This window comes from Tasmannia lanceolata, unplaced genomic scaffold, assembly GCF_043159265.1.
Source record: "Tasmannia lanceolata isolate RefF3 unplaced genomic scaffold, GAP_Taslan_0.1 ptg000006l, whole genome shotgun sequence".
Classification (NCBI taxonomy): Eukaryota; Viridiplantae; Streptophyta; class Magnoliopsida; order Canellales; family Winteraceae; genus Tasmannia; species Tasmannia lanceolata.
In genome coordinates, this window is record NW_027518683.1 from 22,353,156 (window position 1) to 22,374,256 (window position 21,101).

At 38.5% G+C, this 21,101-nt stretch overlaps 1 protein-coding gene across 1 annotated transcript in view; it reads left to right on the forward strand.

The window, feature by feature from the left end:
• Positions 1-21,101, forward strand: part of LOC143880109 (putative protein S-acyltransferase 16) — a 32,343-nt gene that overhangs the window by 10,935 nt on the left and 307 nt on the right. Inside the window, exons 2-8 of the mRNA XM_077382862.1 lie at positions 16,070-16,162; positions 16,249-16,350; positions 16,474-16,551; positions 16,628-16,726; positions 16,818-16,913; positions 18,158-19,302; positions 20,416-21,029. Coding sequence (XP_077238977.1) covers positions 16,070-16,162; positions 16,249-16,350; positions 16,474-16,551; positions 16,628-16,726; positions 16,818-16,913; positions 18,158-18,280 — 591 coding nt within the window. The 3' untranslated portion in view covers positions 18,281-19,302; positions 20,416-21,029. The remainder of the gene's footprint in view (positions 1-16,069; positions 16,163-16,248; positions 16,351-16,473; positions 16,552-16,627; positions 16,727-16,817; positions 16,914-18,157; positions 19,303-20,415; positions 21,030-21,101) is intronic.

A 21,101-nucleotide genomic window follows, 5' to 3' on the forward strand; every position in this document is an offset into this window, starting at 1 on the left:
AGTCCTTGTCGGCTGTAAATTTTCCAAATGCAAGCTGTTTTGTACTGTTTTACTTTGCTCTCAAATCAAGTGAAAATAGAAAGTAAAGAAATGGGAATCTATATTTCTTTCCTTCTACTTCTATATTACGTGCATCCAAACTGTCCCTAAGAAAATCTTTAGTTGTAGAGACGCTAGATGGAAACACATCGTGAAATGAAAATCCATCGATGGCATTGGGATGTTGAGAAATCTATTGTTCAAAGCTGTAGCGACTAGGATGTGTGCTTGGGGCTTTAGGGCTTGGGATTTCGAGATGGACTACATATGTCCAAGTAATCATATAACTCAACTCAACTATCATACAGCTTTTAAATTGTTCAATTAACCATGGAACATGTAAAACAAGAGTTCTATCATACATGAAAAAAAAAAAATTTGCAACAGTTAAAAGCCAAAAAATAAGAATTCCTCACTACTGCATGGGCTAATAAGATTGCAAGTCCCAGTTTATTATAGCTTTAGTGGGTCATGTTAGCATTTTTCCCATCGTAAAGACCAGATCCAATAAATTCGGTACTATTTGAAAACAATAAGCTAATTTATCAGTTAACACAACAACCCCAATCTACAAATCATCAGTTTCTGGTTGTTTGTCCATCCATTCCATGCACTTCGTTTTCTCCTACCAATGGAAAAAGGCTAAGAGGCCTATGTACCTAACATAGAGGCTCTGTCTCCAAAATGTTACAACTGTTGCAGTCATCCTTGCAGAAATGGAGCCTTTTGGACTAGAAAAGAACTCCCAAGTCATTATTGGTAGCAATGATTTAAGGGAAATGATAAATGCACCCCTTTTCATTACTTGGGACACCCAGCTATGACTGCAAAGGAGCTGATGTACTTCGCATTTGAAGGAATGAAGTGACCTGATTGCCACGTACAATGCAGCTGGGTGTCCCAAGTGATGAAAGGGGGTGCATTTAGCATTTCTGATTTAATGCTTTGCAGTTTTCACAGTGAGGACAAGAAGACAGTGTGTTTGTGTAACACCATAAAGGCGGTGTTATTAGCCGTTGGATCGTAATGGCTCCGGATAAGGGACTGTATAAGCTTGTCTCTTTACTCTTGACAAAATATTAGAAAAGCACATTGAATGAAAAGCCCCATCAACAGAGTAGAAAACCCTCTGGCACTGTAGCCCATTCTGATCAGTTATTGGAATTGGTCATAGCTCTCTCCTCCCCTTCACCCCATCATCTGCATTATCTTTATGGACATTCTTAGTATGATTAATCATAAGCATCATTTTCTCTTCAATTCCTTCTCTCAGTGTTGTACCAATCTGGAAAATTAAATAGACATATCCAAATCTAGAGTCATCATCGATAAATGTTATAAAATATTCTGAGTGAACGATAACTAGTAGTTCACTAGAGTTTTGCTTGTTAGGAGGTTTTCTGGTCATCTCACTAGATAATCATGGTTCACATGTATGTAATTCAATTTCTTTGTTTGGAATTAGTACACTTATGACCTTCTTTTCATTTTCTTTTTGTTTATATGACCTAATATCATATGTCAAATGTAAGGATCAATAACATTAAACACATTCATATAAGCAGAAGAAGAACTACCTTTTCTGGAAGAAACATTTACATTTAGTCGATGTAGCCCATCCACTTTCTGTCCCCATAACAGAGCATGGACATGTTTCCCAATGGAAAACCTGCTAGAACAAACGCTAACCTCAAAACCATGCTCATCGAGGCAAGCCACTAAGAGTGGGTTACGCCTGATAGTCAGTGCATACATCACATCAATCAGAAGGAGATTCATATCACCAGTCCACTAAATCCGGTGTTTAACAATTCCTAAAATATCACAATACGTGTTATTTTAGGATACACACACGATAAACACTGGGATTTATCTTTCTTGTAAATAAAACTCTCTCAAGATCTGGCCACATGACGGGTTGAGTTAGTATCAACCCACCAACTACGATTGCCATTATCTGAAGTAGGGACTCAGACACTACACAAACCATGCCCTTTGACGGTTTATTCCAATCATTCTGGTTTCGTTTCTTTTGAGGAAAGTTCTATTGAATGTGACCCAATTCCCATAGTTATTACAAACCTTTTTTAAAAAAATTCTTGTTAGGTTTGTACTTTTTAAATCCCTTACCCTTGGATTTTTCTTTTTTAAAGAACTTGGTTTTGGGTTTGACATTTCTGGATATGAACTGTTGATGGGGCATCAAACAAGGCAAGGCTTCAATGTTCTTTTCCTGTCTTTTCTCAGCATCAACACTGAGCATCATGGGTCGGTTTCTCATTGTGATATTTTGCTCTGAGAATTTATTTGCAATAACCATAGTTTTCCAATATGATGAGAGACTACGAAGGACTGTGGAAACCTGAAGTTTCTCTAGGATTGAGTGTCCTAAAGCTGCTGGTTTTTGGTTAGTTATCCTATTAATATGTTCGACTATTGATTTTTCCTCCTGCATACTGATAGAGTTAAATTTCTCCACTAGGTGTTGAATATGAGATTCATAAGATCTATCATATAACTCTACTATTGTGTCAAACATTGACTTTGCAGTTTGGTATTCCCCCCATATATGATTTCTAGGTCTGGGTCTATAAATTTGAGTGTGATCAACCTTGCTGTTTTATTGTCTTATTGAAACTTTTCATAATGTTTTTTTGTCGTTGAACTAGCATTTAAAGTTGGTTCTTCTGCTAGATTGGAATCCAAAATATAGTCAATCATATCTTGACTGAGTATAAGTTGAATTCGTCATTTCTGAATCGGAAAATTTGTTCCATTAAGGCCATGTTTGGCAACTAGGAATTTTTTTCATGATAAATTGGTTTCTCCTAGTGCTGAGAGAATGGTAACGTGGGTGGGCGGAGAGGCTTGAGAGGGGGCACGATTGAGTGGAGGGTGAGGAGTGGCTAAAAAACTAGGAAAAATCGATCATATTTTGAGGGGATTTTTTGTTTCCTCGTTTTTCAAGCCTTTCTTACCCTCTTGTCACTCAGTCCCTCTCATACCTATCCCTCTCCCACCCTGCCTCACCATTTTTCAAACATGGTTTTTCCACTGAATTGATCAAAGAAAACAAGAAGGCTGAACCACCCTATCATTGGAGCACCATAACCCTCAGTTGAGTTACATTTAAAGGCTGCTCCCCTCTTTACAATGGTTCTCACAGTACTACTATAATCGGCACTTGTGACCTCAATTAAGTTATTGTCGAGGATCACCATTTAATGTAGCCTACAATTGAAGCAAGTTAATTTTGAAGGTATTTCTAGTTGGATTTCAGTTCCAGACGACCCGAGGACCACATCTAAGCCGTTTTCAGCAACAGTGAGTTGTTAGATTGATATTGGTTTAATCTCATCCGTTAATCGTGGTTGGATAACCGATTAAGGCTCTCTGGACATCCGATTTGGGATCCGCGAAAGGCGTAGTGCTTCTTTCGACATCCACAATGTATCAAATGGTGAAATTTCTGAAATTCTAGTAGTTAGATCTAGAGGTTGTTGAAAAGCTTCATAGGAGGATTATCGACACTTGAAAAGTGGGGGATTTCACCACTTCGTATTCGATAAATCGAGTCGATTTTTGGTCAGTCACATTAAACCCTAGCTATTTAAATTTTTAATATCGATAACATGTCTAATAGGTTTGTGAGCACAAAACTTAGCAAAACCGAGAAATTAAATGGAATAAGTTTTCTGATTTGAAAATGACCAATTCGATTCATACTCAACCAAGGTAGGGTTAACTATGTTTTTTATTCCGATCCGTCAGAAGAACCAACCTTAAATGCTAGTTCTCTTATAAATAGACTTTATGAGATATATCTAGAAGGTGATAAAACTACTAGTTCGAGCATGCTCACATTTACAGAATCGGACCTAGAAATTATATTTGAGGAATACCAAAACGCTAAATCAATGTTTGATGCAATACCAGTCATATGGTGGAACTTTTAAATCTCACATTTAGCTCTATCAACATGCTGGAGGAAGATTCTGTAGTCGGACATATCAATACGTTGTAAGTGGGTATTTAAAAAAAAAAAACTTAAACCGGATTGTTCGATATACAAGTAAAATGCAATATTAGCAGCAAAAGGGTTCACACAGAAAGAAAATATTGATTATGTGGAGGCATACTCCACAGTATCCAAATTGACATCTATGAGGATAATTATGTCATTAGCGACATATCTTGATTTGGAACTTTACCAAATAGATGTTAAAACGACATTCCTAAATGGAGAACTTGATGAGGAAATTAATATGATCTAACCTGAATGTTGTGAAATTGAGGGAGAAGAAGATAGAGTCTTTAAAATAAAGAAATCATTATATGGAGTATGGACTAAAACCGTCGCTTAGGCAATAATATTACACCTTTCACAAAGCTGTGATAAAATTTGGTTTTACACCAAATAGCATTGATCATTGTATATGTATTAAAAGGTGGGAGTTCGTTTGTAATAATAATATTATTATATGTTGATATCTTGTTAGTTGGAAATGACATGTCCATAATTGATAAAGTTAAATCATAGTTAAAATCCTAGTTCGAAATGAAAGACATGGGTCGAGTATCCTCTGTCTTAGGAATTAAAATAACTAGGGATATGCATTCTGGACTTCTTAGTTTGTCACAAGAAAGCTACTTAGATTAAGTATTGAAGAAGTTTAAAATGAATATGTCAACACCAATGGAATCCCATTTGTGAATGTACCAAGTTATCGAGGGACATAATATTATCTAATGACGATGAAATGAATGAAATGCAAAAAAAAAAAAAAAACCCTATGCTCACGCAGTAGGAAGTTTTATAATACTAGATCTGGGCTTTATTGTAAGTCTTGTGTGTTGATATCCAAGCAATCTTGGTATTTTTTTTAAAGGCTCCAAGCAATCTTTGTATTGCTCAATGGATTGCTGTAAAGTGAATCTTGGGATATCTTATGGGTAAAAAAGCATTATAAGTTGACATATCAAGGAGATGATTTGTCAGGTATAGGGTACTCAGATGCTGACTTGGCTAGAGACCTTAATGCTAGAAGACCTACATCCGGATATATCATCCTATTAGGAGGAGGTGCAATATCCTGATCAAGTAAAAAATAGGGTGGTGTTGCTATGTTTACAATGGAAGTTGAATTCATCACATGTATTGCAGTTGCATTTGAAGCTGTATGGAGAAGACGCTTCTTGGATGATCTTAAGCTAGGACAAATATCCAGCAACCCGGTTCACATTTATTGTGACAATCAAGCAGCTATATCCACCATAAAGAATGGTGAGATTGGCCCTAGAGGAAAGCATATTGAGCATCAGTATCATCACATATATGATGTATATGCGAGAATGAGATTTCAATTGGATATTTGCCTATTGATGAGATGATCGCCTTTCCACTGATGAAACCCATTGTCATAGAAGACTTAAAGAAACATGTCTACTCCATGAGATTGAGAAGTAATTGATTGATTGGTACATCATGGATAGAGCTGCAAATTTTTGTAGTAGGATAAATCCTGATGAGTGGATCATTTGTACATCATGGATAGAGCTGTTGCAGGATAAATTGTGATGGGAGATTGTTCGTACATCATGGATAGAGCAATAACTTCGTTGCAGGATAAATCGTGATAAGGGGGGATCGTTTGGCAATTTAGCCATCGATTAGAAAGTCGCAGTGAATGAGTAGAGGACCTTCATTGCAGGAGAAAGATGTGAAAGATCTGTTGGCAATTTTATCTCCGGATGAGAGAGCCACAACGAATGGGTAAATAACCTTCGTTGTAGGATAAAACCGCAGTGAATGGGAAAATAACCTTCATTGCAGGAGGATCATGTGGACATCTGCCTTCGATTGGATAGTCATGGAGAATGAACAAATAACCTTTGTCGTAGGATAGAAATTCCTATCATTATTTGCACACATCATGCATGGGATATATATTATTTATTTTTAAAAAAAACCAAAATTTTACTACATGTACGAGCATGTGCATTAATGGGATGAATGGTGTCGATGTTCCGTCACATCAGTTGGTAACCTGCTGTGGAAACATCGTTAGGTGGATCCCACCTAAAGAATGGGTGATGTAGGATCGGGAAGAGAAATAAAAGAAAGGGGAGAAAAATAGAAGACAAAGAGAAGAGAGGGAAGAATATAATAAGAGGAGGAGAATAGAGGAGAAAGTGGAGAAGAAGTCTTGGGGAGAAGAAGAGAGGAAACTAAAGGGGAGAATCTCAATCAATCAATTAATCATCAAAACTTAAAATCTGTACTACACAAGGCCTTTATTTAGGCAATTGAAATAAAAGTCCATGGCAAATAAAAGCCCTAAAACTAAAAACATGGAGATAAGAATCCTAGAAACTAAATAACATGGATATAAATCGTAATGGGAAAATATGCCTCTTATTTGGCCTACAATCAGCATCATTATCCCCCGCTTGAAAAGAACTCGCCCTCGAGTTCTAGTCTGCCTCGATCAAATATGTACACAATCCACTGAAGCAGTAGGAGTCGTAATCCGTCAAAGGCACTCCTGATGTCTAATAAGCGTCTGAAATGCGGGCGTAGCGAGAGGGAAGAAATCGCCCATGTAGAATCATTAGAACACAAACCACTTTAGAGAAGTAAACTGGCTGGGAAGATAACAACATACTTCTCCTGGATCGGCATGATATATATGGGCAGTACCAATCTATGGTCGGCCTCAATAAGGTCATCATCAACTGGTATATCATCTGGCTCTATGAAATCAACAATAAATTTATCCGCTGGAAATATCTAGCTCAGTGATGTTAGACTTAGTCTAACAATCCTCCTGATTTTCATCATGCGCACTGAAATCCTCTGTCTCAACCTCCACAACCATCTCGATCGGAGCATCTACTGTAGAATCAATCCTATCACTGGGCTCATGTAAAGATCTTGAATCAACATCCTCAATGAACTGCTCGTGCTTTACTTACTCTGACAATGCCTCATCAATCACTGGACTCTTTGGATCTATATCCGTCATCTGACTCTGTATTTGCCATCATGGACTCTGTATCTGACATAAGCAAGGGCTCAACATCTATAATGGTCTCACAAACAATGGCATCTGGCTCCTCCTCAGTAGTGTTACCAACTTCCTTCTCCCCTTCTTGAGAACTAACATCATCTACATGCGGTAGGGAAGAAGAAATAGAAGAAGAAATAGCCAAGCAACTCTGCAAATCCCACTCTAGATATGTCTTCGCTGCCTTAATTTCAGCTTCTCGTTCATGGCAGGCTGCGACTTCTCATTTACGACAAGCTGCCTCCTCGAGTACCAACCTCTGCTCGTACCAATAAAGAGCTATTAACGCATAAGCTCTCATAAACTCATAACGGACCTCCTCCCATTGACGGAATGGAGGTTCGCCTAAGTTACGGCGCTGCATCATCATGTGTGTCCAAAACAATTGGGCTTGTCCTCTCACAGTTTCTCTGACTCAGCAAATGATCGCTCAATGATTATATCCGTAATACTCATAATATGCATCCAGAGTATAGATCCACCGTAGACATGCATGCTCATAATAACTATAGGGAGTGTAGCCTTGAAGATATCGATTGTCGTACCCAACAAAATATGGAACAAATGGTGGAGTCATTGGGATCGGTGTCTTTTTTCTTTTGAACCCACGGGACTTTAAGTGAAATGGAAGGGGTGTCCAAAGTTAAAAAAAGGGGAGTGAACACTTACCTTATATTATAAGGTAAGTGATAAAATTAGGCAAGAGAGAAAAAGGGGTCTGAGGAACACCCCATCGATGAGACAACGAGAATGAAGGCGGAGGGGGATTGGTAGTGATATTTGTGCTTATTGGAATTTTAAATGGAGGCGATCTTGTCGTTGGGATAAAAAACACAACCGGGATCCCGTGAATGGAGTCAACGCTCGAAAATCTTGGACGTGGGTAGAAAAAAGAAGCGTGAGGGATCTAAGTTGGCAACTAGGTGATTGGAATTGTCCTTCCTATAAATATCTCAACTTTAGATGGCGAGTCAGATGCTGGAGATGTCGTACGGATAGAAGGACGGAACCTCACTCCTAGGTGAGAAAAACAACCCGGCAATTGGTTGGTTAATATCGAAGGTGACCAATGGCCCGATTCTGGGGTGATCTCTATACCTCCTGCGAGAGACACCCGGCCCTATCTATCCTAGGAAAGGAGGTAGTATCAAGGTTAAACTCGCTTAAAAGTTGCATAATCGGGAAAAGAAATGATATCTTTGGGACTATTCACGATCTCTGCGTTTGGGCTAAGAGAATTTGGAACCTCCCACTGTTGTCCATGTATTTTATCAAAGGATGAAGTATTATTTATCTTTGAATCGGAGGAGGAAGCTGAAGTGATTCTAGACAAAGGTAATGAGATGTGGGATGATCAACTACATTCTCTTTTTTCTTGGAATAAAGACTTCATCCCGGGCCTAGAGGAAATTTGGGTTAATTTCTTTGGCATTCCCCTCCATGTATGGGCCACATCAACAGTTGAAGTTGTAGGTAACCTCTTTGGCCAAGTGTTAGAAGTAAACATGGAAGGGAGTCATAATCAATGTATGGCATTTGCGTCTACTAAAACTCTTGCCCCTTGGTGGAAGCTTCCGCCGTCATCGATTCAAATTCAATTATCTGGTCAATGTTGTACAATTGATATTGAATCTCAGAGCTACATGTGTCTGTTGGTTCCTGATGTAGAGACTCCGGTTCCACATCCTCATCTGAGTAGGACCCCACCCTCATCGGATTTTGGTTATGATTTTCTGGCTCAGAAAAAGCTTGCGTTGGCGTCGGAATTACAGCTCACTATCTCATCAGAAAACCTGGCTTGGGGAGCCGTTGAACCCATCAGGCCTATCCCATCAAATTCAAATTTCAAATATCTAATCCCTGTCAGAAGCGTCAGCCTTCGCATGTGGCACGAATTACCCTTCCTTTAGCTCTATCGAAGGAAAAGAGTTAAAGTTGAAGGGGATCCATCATAAGCGCACCTCTGGTCGTGTCAGTCTTTTTTGCTCCTGGTCTAGGAAAGGAAGATTCGTGGATGTAAGGAAAAATTGGAGAATCATCAGATCTGGGACTCCCAAAATTTTTTCGGAAAGATGCAACTCTAAAGTTGGACATGTAAGGAAATTTAGGCCTTGAGGGGTACTGGGGTAGCCTGGGGGTATCACGGCGGGTTCCTTGCCAGGAATTCATTAAATGAAAAAGTGGGTCCTACCCTGGACCCGATTCCAGAGTGAGAGGAAGTATCCTTGATAAAGAATGACAGTTTAGGTAGGACCATCTGGCTACGAAAGGCTGGCATCTCACGTGGATGAGGTGCCCCGCAATACTTAGGCTGGCCCAGATGAGAATCGCTTGGGGAAAAGGTGTATATTCAAGTTTCTGGCCTTGGGGATTGAAATTATGGTGATATGTCTGGTAGTGGAGTAATTAGCCTTATTAGTGAAAGGAATTTCAATGTTAATGATGACAGTAGGTGGAGTCTCTCTTGGGAAGACGCGAAAAGATCTTGAGAAGGGACGACTTGCCCAAAGGAAATTAATAGTCTTGGTAGGTGTAGTATCTTATTTAATGAGTTTACTGGATGCGGTGACTAAAGTGTGCATTGTATTTTGCTGAGGGGGGCGTAAGAGAAAGATGGGGTTGTTCGGTCGGAGGAAAGGTGGGACTGTTTTGGATGAAAGTATGGTGTAGTTCCACTAACAGCAGGGTGATGCTTTTGGGAAGACAACAACAAGGGTTTGGTGGTTATCGAGAAAACCAAGAAGGGGATTAAGGCTGGGGCTAGGGAGATGAGGGTGGGTTAGGCAACAGGATTTGGGTTTTGGGTATTGGGTGAATGTTTTAGGGTTCTTGGAGAAGATCTGGATTTGGAAGAAGATATGGAATTTAGGTAGTTCGGCTAGGGTTTTTTTTTTTGTGGGAGAAGGGTCTCGGGGGAGTTTTTGCGTGAAGGCTTGAGTGGAGCAGAAATCGATCAAGAGTAATTGATTCTCTTCGGTAGCTTCACGGGTCTAATGGATCGATTCTTTTCTTCTTTTTTTGAAATGAACTGATGGATCGATTCTTATACTTAACAAGCAGAAAAAAACTTGAGGAAACAGATTCAGCTTTCTTGTGGATGTTTTTGAGTTCGTGGATCTTTTGCTTTGATACCAAATTTGATGTATAAGACCGAGAAGAGAAATAGAATAAAGGGGAGAAAAAGAGAAGAAGAAGAGAAGAGAGAGAAGAAGAGAAGGAGAAGAATAGAGGAGAAAGAGGAGAAGAAATCTTGGGGGAGGAATAGAGGAAATTAGAGGGAGAATCTCAATCAATCAATTAATCATCAAAGCTTAAAATTTGTACTATAGAAGGCCCATATATAGGCAATTGAAATAGAAGTCCATGGAAAATTAAAGCCCTAAAACTAAAAATATGGAAATAAGAATCCTAGAAAGTAAATAACATAGAAATAGATCCTAATGGGAAAATATGCCTCTTATTTGGCTTACAATTAGCATCAATGAGGGCTAGTGATACACTCGCAGGGTGGGAGATGTAACACCATAAAGGGTGTGTTAGTAGCTGTTGGATCGTAACGGTCTCGGATAAGGGACTATATAAGCTAATCCTTTTATTTTGGAGAGAGTATCAGAAAAATGAAGAAAGACCCGGCAACAGAGGAGAAAACCCTCTTCCCCTGTCCCGTCTGATAAGTTATTGGAATTGGTCATAGCTCTCTCCTCCCTTTTATCCCTTCATCTGGATCATCTTCATCTACATTCCGAGCATGACCTTACATTTTACAGCTTGTGCTAGTCATGGCCACCAAAGGCGGTAGCCAATGATGCACATTACTGACAATGGTCAAAGTTCATTGTTCTTAATATCAAATTGGATTGGGAAATAGTAATAGGGTGGATAGAATCAAATACTAAACTCCGGGATGTGGAGGAGCTCTTCTTCCCTGGCATTCATCCAATATGGCTAATCCTGAGGAAGGCAAGTCGCTTATCTCTCATCTCCTTTTGATTGAAAGCAGTTCTCACAGGTGGCGGGGCATCCAACTCATGGACTTATGTCCCCCTTTCTCGCGTAAAAGTGATCAGTCGACCTCCTCTTCTTTTCCTACCTTGAATTGAAAGCTTTCAGTCTGAAATACTTGCTCATAAAAACCCTTGTCCCGTCCAATGATGCACATTACTGACAATGGTCAAAGTTCATTGGTCTTGATATCAAATTGGATTTGGAAATAGTAAGAGGGTGGATAGAATCAAATACTAAACTCCGGGGTGTGGAGGAGCTCTTCTTCCCTGGCATTCATCCAATATGACTAATCATGAGGAAGGCAAGTCGCTTATCTCTCATCTCCTTTTGATTGAAGCAGTCCTTACAGGCGGCGGGGCATCCAACTCATGGACTTAAGTCCCCCTTTCTCGTGTAAAAGCGACCAGTCGACCCCCTCTTCTTTGCTTACCTTGAATTGAAAGCTTTCAGTCTGAAATACTTGCTCATAAAAACCCTAGTCCTGTTTAGGCCTCTCTTTCTGGGGCAACTGATCCATTCTATGAACCAGATTCTTATCGGCTAAATAAATGCAAGAATTTTCTTTCCATTTTAAAAATTACTAATAATAGTTGCATTAATGCTTTTGAATATGTAAAAGTAATGTTTACTAAATTAAAATTCAGTTACATTGACCTTAATTTGTAATATATATCTGACTTTAAAATCATTGAAGATCATGCAAGCCTATACTGTCTATTTACAATCATTTCAAGTGTTCTGTTTTGCTGTTTTTTCTTCAGAAAACATTATGGCTTGATTGATCTTGTGAACTAACTGTTGTAAGTGAAATGTGTAATGGCTAATTGGATGATTGTGACTTGATTTACTTGTAGCAATTCAATGAATATTTTCATGATTTGATTCTTTGAATGGTTCCTATGTGCATTTCTTAAGGACTGATGTCTAAAGGCAATAGCTTTTAAGCTCATCCAAATTCAATTTATTGTTCTATAATGAGTTCTGATGGAAGAGTTATTAATAAATCCATGTATATATGCATATATATTATTTGTGTTTTATGTTGTAGAATAGCAAAGAAAATATTTGTGTTTGTAAGTCCAAGTGTGGATCTAGTGCATCCGGCATTCCAGTTACCTTGTATTTGGAATGCACCTAGCACTTACATGCCATTGGTTATAACTTCCATGAATGATAGACAAAAGTGAAAAAATAGAAGGTTGATGTAGATTATGAATGCTACCTACATGCTATTTGATTGTAGAAAATTCATTTCCTAATAAAGCCATTAATCTTGATTACTGATTTAATGATTTTCTCAATGTATTAGGTATAACGAAAATTAGCATAGAAAATATTGGGGTGTGTGTGTGTGTGTGTGTGTGTGTGTGTGTGTGCGTGTGTGTATAGAATTTTTATATGGTGTAAGCCCTTATAGTCCCGTATTTTTCCAAAAGTACTGTATGGAACACACTATAGGATGATTCAAACCGTCCATGTGATGGCCACAACGTAAATAGGTTGTGCCGAAAGAATCATTTCTACAGGATGATCCCAACCCTCTGATCTAAAGAGGAACTGCATATTATGGAATCCTCCATAGATCGGAGGGCTAGGATCATCCTATGGAAATGAATTCTGGGGAACAACCTATTTACGTTATATTGGCAACCAAACAAGGGGTTTTTCTAACATGGCACCCAAATGTTAAGCAAAACCCCTAGACTATCCTGGCTTTTGTGCAACCAAATTCTAACCCTTAATCGATATTTGATATTTGACAATCGCAACTTGACTCTCAACCTCTCATCCAACAACTAGCGAAACACTTAGCTGTCAGCATCCCTTCTTGCGACCGATGCTCAACCCATGGCCTCCCTTCCTATCCTCCTCTTCTCCACTGTTGGGCCCTGAATAAAAACATCCACACCCCCACAGGAAATGAAAGAATGAAAACCCCTCTTTCACCCACACTCTCCTCTCTTGTTTCATCTTCTCCGTCTCCACTCTCAGCCAAAGAAGCAAGGCCTGATGCCTTCCCCAGCCGAAGACACCGCATGCTTCGCATAGCCACTGCCATCCACTATTAGCCACAGAATCAACGCCCAATTGCTTTCTTTTCATGCCCTTGAACGTAGCTGACTGCCACCCCTGAACCCCCAAGTAAGAGAGTATAGAGTATTTTCGTTTTTTACGGGCACTGGAATTCCGACCAATTTCTGCTCGGCCATAAACAAATGTTTTACTGCCATTGTAGAACAAACCCTTCCTAACATGAACCCAATTGATAAAATAACAAAAAGTGCTAGATCAGAATCCTTGGGTTGGGGGTTGGGTCGGGTTGGATTAGGGTTGGGTTCGGGTTTATGCACCACAGGTTGAGGCTCAGGTCGGGTTTGGTTAGGGTTGAAGTGAAGCACTTTCGGTTTGGGTTCGAGTTGAGGCCAACCCAACCCAACCCTGCCCGAGTTACACCCCAACTAAAAACATATTTTAGGATCCAAAACCCTAATTTTCACCCATCCATTTCAGCCATATTCCCATCCTTTTCACTCTTGTTCGCAAACATATTTCCTCCCATCCGTAAATCACCTCAATTTCCCAATTTCTTTGAAACCTAAATGCCCAAATTGAGAAGTTGGTTTTTTTTTTCTACAATAAGTTCATCGCAATTCTTATGGGATTTGTGAGATTTGGTGCCTCAGAAGATTTTTGCACTTGGGAATTGATTCCTCTTCTTTGTGAGTTGCTAAAATTTTAGAATTTTGAGTTTTGTGAGTTGTCTATTTTTGAATTCTTGCATGCTTTTATGTGGATTGATTTTATACTTAATTTTGCTCATGGAAAGTCTTTTGTTCTTGAAATCTGATCATATTCCCATGCTATAATCCTAGAATCTTATTGCTGTCCAGATTTGTTTCTTTCTTTCCATCATCAACACCTATTTTCTTTGAGTTCCCGACTTCTAGTTGTGGTCTATAAGCAAACCTGCTTATTTGTGATTCGCCCTTTGTCTGTAGTAGTCCCGCATCACGTGAGTATCGGTGCTACATATTCAGTTATCTTCCCTTATCCATCTTGCATCAATTTTGGTATACGAGCGAAGTATTAATTCTTCTCATAGTGGTCATGCGTCACATCTGCTTCCCCTCTCGTGTCCCCTACTGCTCTACTTTTTTCTTTCAAGTTCACAATAAAGAACATTAGATTTTGGTAATGCCATCTTTGAATCTGATCCCTACATTTATGTAGATAATGAAGGCACAACACATATTGAAATTATTCTAAAAGAAGAATCATAATGAAACTGTTTTCTTTTTATGAAAGATAAACAGTAATCAATTTTATTACACCGCTAAGCGTCTAGAAAACCAAACATCTTCCTTCTCTAGTGCTTCGTTTCCCAGTCTATCTGTGATGGCATGAATTTTGGTTGCACTATCCTGAAAAGAAACAGTTGGTACTTGTAAACAGCAACCTTCCATAGGAGGGATTAGGCTCTGACACCATGCTGACTTGAGAGGAAAATTGGATGTTAACTAGAAATGTAGCTTCTCTTGAATATATTGGGGGCTAAGAATATGGTGGAAAATAGGGTGGTTAGCCCTTGCTTTCACAGGCTTGATTGGTACATAGAAAATTCCGTACAAGGTTTTAAATTTTGATTTCGGTTCTAGTTTCGGTTTCGGTGGAAATATTGTAAAATCATGGAAACATATACAAATGATAGAATTTTAATATTAAACTTCAGGAAATGCTATAATAAATTTTATTAGAGATGCACCATAATTATGGTAGGTGCATGTTTAATAGACATGTGCTTAATTAATACTCAATTCCTGTTGGATAAGAGTTGAGTGAAATCCTACTAGCTAACATTACGTGCTTTCCTATTGGGAGCCATCAATCCAACTTCCAAGGCTTTCACATTTGAGAAACCGGCGAGTAGTAGATCAAGCAGAGATTAATATTTTGAGTAATCACTTTGGTATTGTTTTCTTATTCCTTATGAATTTTATTTTGATCACCATCGAGAATCTAAGCACTAATACACTCGCCTAGAAACCACGACATAAGCAACACAGTCATCTAATACAGTAAATAACATCAAATACCTTGTGACATGTGTTGTCACCCATATTACATTAATTCTTCAAAGTGGACGTAGTACCCGTGTCGAACATGTCTTGGGTTCCAATACATTCGCTGAGGCACTTCTAGATCTCACTTATAGACACTTCTAGATCTCACTTATTTCGTTTTTTTTTTTTTTTTGGAAGACTTCTACCACAACTTTACAAGTTTAGTATGTTTTGAGTTTTACCCATCCTAATAGAAAGTTTCTTAAATAAAAATAAAACATTATATTTACTTAGCCTATTAAAATTTTCTATATTACTAGTCATAACCATATTTTTATGTTGAAAAATTAAATTTGAGAATTGATCAAAATATATTGGCGAATCCACGAATCGTTCTTTTCGAGGTTTGCCGAATCCGACACTTGATACCCGTGTTGGGTTCCGACACTCGTACCCGTACTGATGCATGTCTACCACATATCACATGTAATTCATATAATTTTTTTTTTTTTAAATGACATGTAATTCATATAAATAATTATACATAATTTATAGACTACATTTCACATCGATTCATGTAAATATAATAATGTAACACATACTGATTTAGCATACCACTAATGCACTTATGATTTTGGTTTCTATTGTTTCGATATTGGTATCATTTCATTTTTGGGATGGAAACGGAAATATTCCGATCGTCTTTTGTCGATTTCAGTAGAAATTTACAACCATGATTCCAAACCATAACTTTTTATTAGGTCACAGTATGGCCTCTATCTTATCCAACTAATTCGGTAGAGTTTGTATATACCAATAATAAAGTAGTTATTGGATGGACTAGAATTGATCCTAATATGGCAAAGTTGATGTTCATAACGGGTGGTTTCCTTGTAGGGCGGAGATTTAAGATACTGCCAGAAGTGTTCTCATTATAAGCCTCCTCGTGCACATCATTGCCGTGTTTGCAGAAGATGTGTCTTGAGAATGGTATGTATAAGCAATAATTGCTCATGTCCTGGTTATTTTAAAAGCTTTCAATTGTTGTTTAAGACTTTATCATTTGATGCTTGCAGGATCATCACTGTGTTTGGATAAATAACTGTGTGGGCCATGCAAATTATAAGGTTTTCTTCGTGTTCGTGCTGTATGCTGTAACTGCATGTATCCATTCCATGGTACACTTCCATTCTCTCTTTTTCAATGGGTTACTAGTCTCTTATTATTTATTTTTTTGCGTGATTTGTGGGTTACTAGTAAGTTACAATATATCAGGGAAGAGTATATGATCCTTCTTTCAGGTCTTGCTTGTGGGTAGTGCGGCTTATGATGTTCACAAGGATCAGCTTCAGAGTGGAGGTTCTTTCAAACCTTCTTATGTAAGTAGTGCCAGACGTTTATATCTTTCAAAGTGATATCACCATGGTAGTTTTACTCATTCCATTTTTTCTGCAGATTATTTGTGGGGTACTACTAGTTCCCTTAACTGTGGCATTGAGTATTCTCCTGGGGTGGCATATCTACCTCATTTTGCATAATAAGACCACAATTGAGGTTTGATAAACTATAAATGGCTTCTTATCTCTTCGGTTTGGGCCCAATTTGGTCTGAAAGGTTTTGATCATGTTGATAATGGATTTTGCAGTATCATGAAGGCGTGAGGGCTATGTGGTTAGCAGAAAAAATAGGAAACATTTATCGCCATCCGTATGACTTAGGAGTGTACGAGAATCTTGTATCGGTAAGAGCATCTCTCTTTATACTTTTCTTCTAGGCCATGTGTGGCAGCGAGGAATTTATTTTCATGATAAATCAGTGTCTCCAAGTGGTGTGAGAGGCGTAGGGAAGGTAGGAGAATGAGAGATTTGAGAGGGCTGGAATGAGGAGAGGGTGAATAAGTGGTTCAAATTTAGGAAAAAGTCGATCACATTTGGGGTGGAGTTTTTCCTGTTTTTTCTTGCCCTCTCCTCGCTAAGTCCCTCTCGTATTCGGGAAAACAAATTCCTTTCCCAGCCTTCCTCACCAGATGAAGCTAATTTATCATGAAAATAAATTCATGGTAGCCAAACGTGCCCCTAGTGATTACCATGACTATGCATATCATTTTCAGGAAAATAATATGTTCAGTCTTATGTTATTAGATTTGTATGGCTTCTGTGACCTGGTATACTGATAATAGCTAGGGTTGCACCATTTCCCCAATATCTTACCCTCGATCACTTTTTTAGGGAACTAATATATTCCCCCCTCTTCTTACCCGGGCTAGGGAAATGATATCAGCACAACCATATTTTGATCTTTTCGCTAACCCATCTATTTATGACTGTTCTTTTTACACAAAAGGGGGTGGCCTGAGGAAGGAAAGAGGGCTAATTTATCCCATATTTATATACCCTTTTTCCTATCCGACAGTACCAAAAAGAATACAGAGCTACAGATTGGGGGTCGAAGCTTTCAATTACTTCTATCATGTGTTTAGTGGTCACATTAGCTGGAGTGCCTTTACTTCTTCTGACCCATTACACCAAGTACCACCTCGAACTGGTTTTTTAGTAAAAGAAAACTGCTTAATTCTTGCAGGCACTTTTAGAAAATGACCCAGGCTAATGATCCCCCTTGTCAAGAAATGTTTGTTTTAGAAATTCCATTCAGTCGTATGAGCTGTCATTTACTCCCCCTAAAACTGTTCCAGTTCTGTCTCATGGTTTGCCAAATTTAGTTCAAAATGTAGTCATTGGTACTGACTGTAGAAAAAATAAAATTACTCTCAATTCAAAGGCAGATAGATATCAACATGGTTGCAACTCATCCAATGCCCTCCTCAATGACTGATTCCTACATTTTCTTGCGTACTTCTAAGTTCTAAATAGTTGAGATGGTTTGGAAATAGTGCTGCAGCACAGTACTATTTTGTTTCACATTTATTCATGGGAATGAAATCTATATGTTTCATGTTACATTGTTCTATGTTTGCTTCATATACAGGTTCTGGGTCCTAATATTTTCAGCTGGATCTGCCCCACGTCGAAGCATATCGGTTCTGGTCTCCGGTTTCGCACTTCCTATGACGAATCACCTTGCAAAACTCCAAGACATGTTCCCAGATGAATTTTGATTTTACTGTTTCCACGCTGGTGTTCATAGCCCTCTACTTATACAAAATGAAAGGGAGGTAGATGGAAGGATGACCCTGGAACTGGTCTATTTCAGCCTCCCCACCTTGTAAATTACTAAATTATAAAGGAATTTGTCAAGTTGTTACACACATGTTCTCTTGTTTTTACACATACAGTAAAAATATAAGCCAATCCTCAGAAATGTTAAAACTCTTTGGCAATCATAACCATCAATGTCAAAACGCAAATCGATACATCAAACTGGGCTGAAGATTATTCCACTGTTATGAATTTTTACATGGGAAATGATTTATTCGCCCCTTTTTTCACTCGGGACAGTCAATACACTAGATGGGCTGTCCCAAGTAAAAAAGGGGGCCCGGATATATTACTTGCCTATTAACTTTTGCTTACTGTGGGTCCCAAGGGGTTATTGTAACTCGCATCCAAGTGGGTATTGCCGTAGCACTTCTAGCCTTATCAGGAATGCCCTCTAATTTTCTTCTGTTGACCATACTACCCAACACTTTGAGTTCAATGACGCCCAATGAGAACATCCTCAGCCAATTATGAGAAGGGTGTTTTGGACAATTAACAATGATTAGTCCCCACTCATACTTTTTTCACGTGATCATGCCCCTGAATTATCTATCACAGAATGCTTTTGAATTATTTGGACGTTGTAACACCTCACACAAGAAATGTAAGAAAATTGCGAATAGGCCTATCTGGCGCGTTTGCACCCTACGCGTCTGCCGCTAGCATATCTTATCCATATGATGAGAAAGATGCACATCACCCCCTCAACCCAACCCAACCATTGGATGAATCCTAATCAATGCTCTGATGACTTACATGTGGCAAAATGGCCTATAATGCCAAAAGGTTTCTTCTTTCTCCTTTACTGGTTGTTTTATGCCTACATGAATGGAGTAGAGGTGGGAGGATGGGGCTGACATCAGATTTGTGGGTAAAGATGGGTGAAGACAAGGAAAACCCATCTGAAATTGGAAGGTTAGCTTTCTGGGTTTTTCCATTTTTTGTGTGTTTTGAATCATGTTCTTTATCATAGGAAATCATACTCTCTGTTCACTTGAATTTTACAGTAAATCCTCTTCTCCATTATACATTTGAGATCTTTCATAATTTGAGCAGAGGGGGTCTGGTTTAATTTCTAACTAATTCTATCATATTTAGGCTGCATATCGTTACCATTTTCTGGATCAATGTTCTCTGATCCTGGAGTTCCAATGAATGGAAAAAATTAAAAATGGTATGGATGGAAAAAAAAATTTAATGGTGTTTGTGTTAAGAACTGTTTCTCCTGAGTTTTTAGGAGCTAAATGAAATTTCTCCAAAAAAATGATTTCAAAAATTCAAGAAACAGAAAGATCAGAAGCGAAATAATGGTTACCATTTCCCATCTATCAATCTTTCAGTGTGTTTCTACATTAGAGATTGTTGGCTAATTTGTTCTAGAGAGTTGCTTTAGACTCATGTAAGATCAGTTGCACCCATTGACAGTAGACACAAAATTGCTTCTGCGCTTTTTGCCTTGCAAGTTGCAAAGAATCGAAAAAAAAAATGAAAAAACATGAAGAATGGTATTTGGCAAATCTCACCCATTCCACCTGTTCTCCGATTTTAGAATCTCAAAGCAGTATTTGGCTTAGATTTGTACCAAACTCAGAACAAAGCAGTTGCTCCAAGCATTCTGTTCTTATCCATTTCTCCCACGGCGAATATTCGGAAGATTCTGAAAATGAGAAAATTTGAAGAATGTGGCCTTAGTGTTTGTATCACTCTACTGCTATTGAAAGTATTGATCTCTCTCTGGTATTTGCTGCTTGGATTCTTACATTAAAAGTTTGCAATACCCCATGTTTTTGCAGAGCTTTTTTTAGTTCATTTTTTTGTCCAGAAATTATGTTTCAGTAATCAAAAGACATAGGATGTTCTACTCTAATGCATTTCCATTAGTATCCATAAACGCCTCGACAGTTGACACTACATTCTCCATGAGTTAAAAATACTGGAATGTTTTCTTACAGGGACAATATTCAGATGATTGCCAACACTGCATTTCTTACACTAAACAATTATTCTCATTCCCTTGTGTTACACCAGCTTCCAGATCATCAAAGTTCTTCCTGTAGACATTGGTGACTTGACCAAGAAGAGGAAGTTGCAAGCTGAGCAAGTGGAAATGCCTCTACCAAAGTATAAATTCCGAGATCGATCCAGTGGCGCAGATGATGCTCAGGTTGCTGAAAACAAAGAGAACCCATATGGGTTTACAATCAAGGGGAGAACAGACGGGAGGGCCGATGGCGGATTGGAACAACCGGGATCTATCATAGATAGCAACAGTTTAATAGGGGAATCAGATACAATGTCCATAGATGATGAAAGTAGACAGAGGACTGAAACAGGAATTGTAAAGATGAATTACAATGACCAGCCTTCAACTTCTTCTGGGAGTAGTAGCAACAATTTTAACAATTTTAGAGAACTAAAATCAACAGGCAAAGAACCCAAATTTTCGAATTTGGAGGATGGCATGCAGTTTGAGCCAGAAAGCCCACGCTCAGAAGAGCAACTTCCTGGACTTTGCATGAATTATGCTGAAGAAATTTGTTCCAAATTCTCAGACGTAGCCACCCATGAGATGATGCTTCATTCCAACGACCAACCATCGAATTTTTATGTGCTTTCGTCTGGCAGATGGGGCATCAGCCATGGTAAATGTTGTTATCTCACCTTTCTCTTCTCCATTATAATTCCTCTATTTGTTACATAAACTTTTTTTTTTT